The sequence below is a fragment of the Colletotrichum chrysophilum genome (assembly GCF_026319265.1).
Source record: "Colletotrichum chrysophilum strain AFK26 chromosome Unknown scaffold_385, whole genome shotgun sequence".
Classification (NCBI taxonomy): Eukaryota; Fungi; Ascomycota; class Sordariomycetes; order Glomerellales; family Glomerellaceae; genus Colletotrichum; species Colletotrichum chrysophilum.
In genome coordinates, this window is record NW_026517672.1 from 3,332 (window position 1) to 5,914 (window position 2,583).

The following is a 2,583-nucleotide window of genomic DNA, read 5'->3' on the forward strand; positions in this document are numbered from 1 at the left end:
ACGTAGTATGCCTCATCGCGGGTTTGGATCATCCTTTTATCTTGCGGCCGCGAAAGGGAGGCTACGGGAGCTATACACTCGTGGGACCGACAGTATTTGCAGGTGCCATGGGTGGTGAAATGTGGGCCGCCAATGAAAACGAGTTGGAAAATTTTGAAGTTATCTGAGGCTTTCTAGTTGAGTTAATGCACTCAGGGCGGGCGAGGTTGGACGGAAATCGGTGCCGAACGCTGATTGGACAGGCACGGAAACATATATCTAGTTTGGATGACGTTAAGCTTTTCCAAGTACTGTATTCAACAACCTCTGCAACTTTCACAATAGCTGCACATGCCTGAACAAAGTCTTGACGGTTCAGAATCGCAGAGGGTTCTTCTTGTGGAGCGGATGCTCCAAGAGCAGCACACCTAAATCATTCACAACCCAACTCCGAAAGGGGGAAAAGAAAAGGGCAAACTATTAAAAGATATGAAGCGTTTTTAGTTGGAGAGTTGATTCCCTCGGGGTGCTCATGAGGCTGAATATTATACAAACTGGTAGGCTTATTTGTGATGGCATAGATCAAGCATCTTCCGGATGTGGACTAGAGTCTTCAATTAGTCTCCTCAAAATAAGGTTCACGACGTCACTATTCCGTCGATTTGGTGAAATACGGCGGTAAGCCAACTGGCCTTCGTTAAACTCCATATTTCCAGAGTTTCGTTTCCGGAAAACCTTACCATTGGTGTGGGAAGTGGACTAATGATAATCGATTTCCGCGCGTTCCACGCAAATCCCCCTCACTTGTCCGGTGCCCCCACCAACAGACTCACGAACTCATGAGCCATCCGGTACTTTAAGAAGCCACCTTCGCGTCCTTCCCGACTACGCTCTTGTTTCTAAACAGAACCGACATTTCGCTCTCAATTACACTTCTTCTCAGGGAGTCATTCGTCACAATGTCAAACTCTAGCGAGCGCAAGCCTGTCCCTGACCAAGCCGAGGATGACGCTTGGTTCCCCTCTCCCTTCTCTTTGACGCAATACACCGCTCCCAAGACCGACTTTGATGGCGCCAACTACCCCAACGCATACAAAGGAGGGAAATGGAAGGTCCTCCTCATTGCCACGCAGGAACGGTACCTGAAGATGGCCGGCGGCGAGTTCTTCTCGACGGGCAACCATCCTGTCGAAATGCTGCTCCCAATGGTTCATCTTGACGCTGCTGGCTTCGACATCGATATCGCTACCATCTCCGGCGACCCTGTCAAATTCGAGATGTGGGCTTTTCCCAAAGAGGACGAAGCAGTGAAGGGCATCTATGAGAAGTACAAGCAGAAGATTCGCAACCCGCTCAACCTCGAGGAGGTGTGGGGCAATGGTTTCTCGGCCGACACGCCCTACATCGCTGTCTTCATCCCGGGGGGTCACGGTGTCTTGAATGGTGTTCCAGATTCGGCGACGGTCGGAAACATTTTGCGTTGGGCTCATCAGAATGAGCGATACTATATCACTTTGTGTCACGGACCGGCCAGTATGCTTGCCGCAGATGTTGGAAAGCCTGCAGGAAGCAAGTTCATCTACGATGGCTATCAGATTGTGGTGTTCCCCGATTCGCTTGACTCGGGTGCAAACATCGACATTGGATACATTCCTGGCAAAATGGAATGGCTTGTTGGCGATCGCCTGCGAAAGCTAGGGGTCAAGACGTTGAACGAGGGAATCACTGGTCAGACACATCAGGACCGGTACCTGCTCACCGGCGACTCGCCGCTTGCGTCCAATAATCTTGGAAAGCTTGCAGCCGATGTACTGCTGAAAGATGTGGTCGGTCGGAAGTAGGATTCTGGAAAGACATGAGAAGATCCTTGGTTGCTCGCCGCGCAACAAGATAGACCCATGCGGATGTCGAGATCCTAGCTCGGCCTTTGGAGAAGCGCTCGGTTCGGGATGGAAACAAGCAAGGAACAGAGTAAATATTACAGAACAGATTCAGTTGATTCCTATGGGCTCAAACATGAGAATAACTTGGCAATCCGCCAGGTGTTTATTCTTCTTCAACCGTCCTGATGTTGTTGTTCTCCTCCATCATGACTGGACAATCTTGAACCCTGTTAGGGCTTTCTGGCATAGACACAGTGTCTGGTTAAGCTGTCAGCACCAACTATCAGAAGCGGCGACTCCATGAACCTACATGGGCCAAAACGCGTGAATTCTCCTGTCTCGAATGTCAACCCTCGCTTCAAGTCCGCCGGCCATCCATTAATGGGCCAGGAAAACGCCTTGCAAGTGACGTCCAGAAACCCCACCTTGTGTATAACGTCTAGATAGCTAGATAAGCTGATAATTGGACGTCCGAGGTAATCTGAAGCCTGATAAAGGGCATCATGCCATCTGGCGATGGCAGAATCATCTCTAAGAGTGCCATCATGACAGCCCAGAGGAAGCGAAAGGTCGCCGAGCTCGAACCAGCCGCCAGGGTTGAGGTTACTGTTTTGAAAGCGGGTACGTCAGCTCAAACTTGTTTTCCCTCATTATTGTCTTTGAAGGAAACTGTTCAGGTAGGGGCAAAGGTAGTACTCGTATATCTTCTGAATCATTGCTG

General features: G+C 50.0%; 1 protein-coding gene across 1 annotated transcript; it reads left to right on the plus strand.

Annotated features, from left to right (window-relative positions):
* Positions 1-938: 938 nt before the first annotated feature.
* Positions 939-1,820, plus strand: COL26b_014434 (uncharacterized protein; the record flags this gene model as incomplete). The annotated part of the gene is made up of 1 exon (XM_053187005.1): positions 939-1,820. The coding sequence occupies one exon, from the start codon at positions 939-941 to the stop codon at positions 1,818-1,820; it is 882 nt and encodes a 293-aa protein (XP_053029049.1).
* Positions 1,821-2,583: the final 763 nt, after the last annotated feature.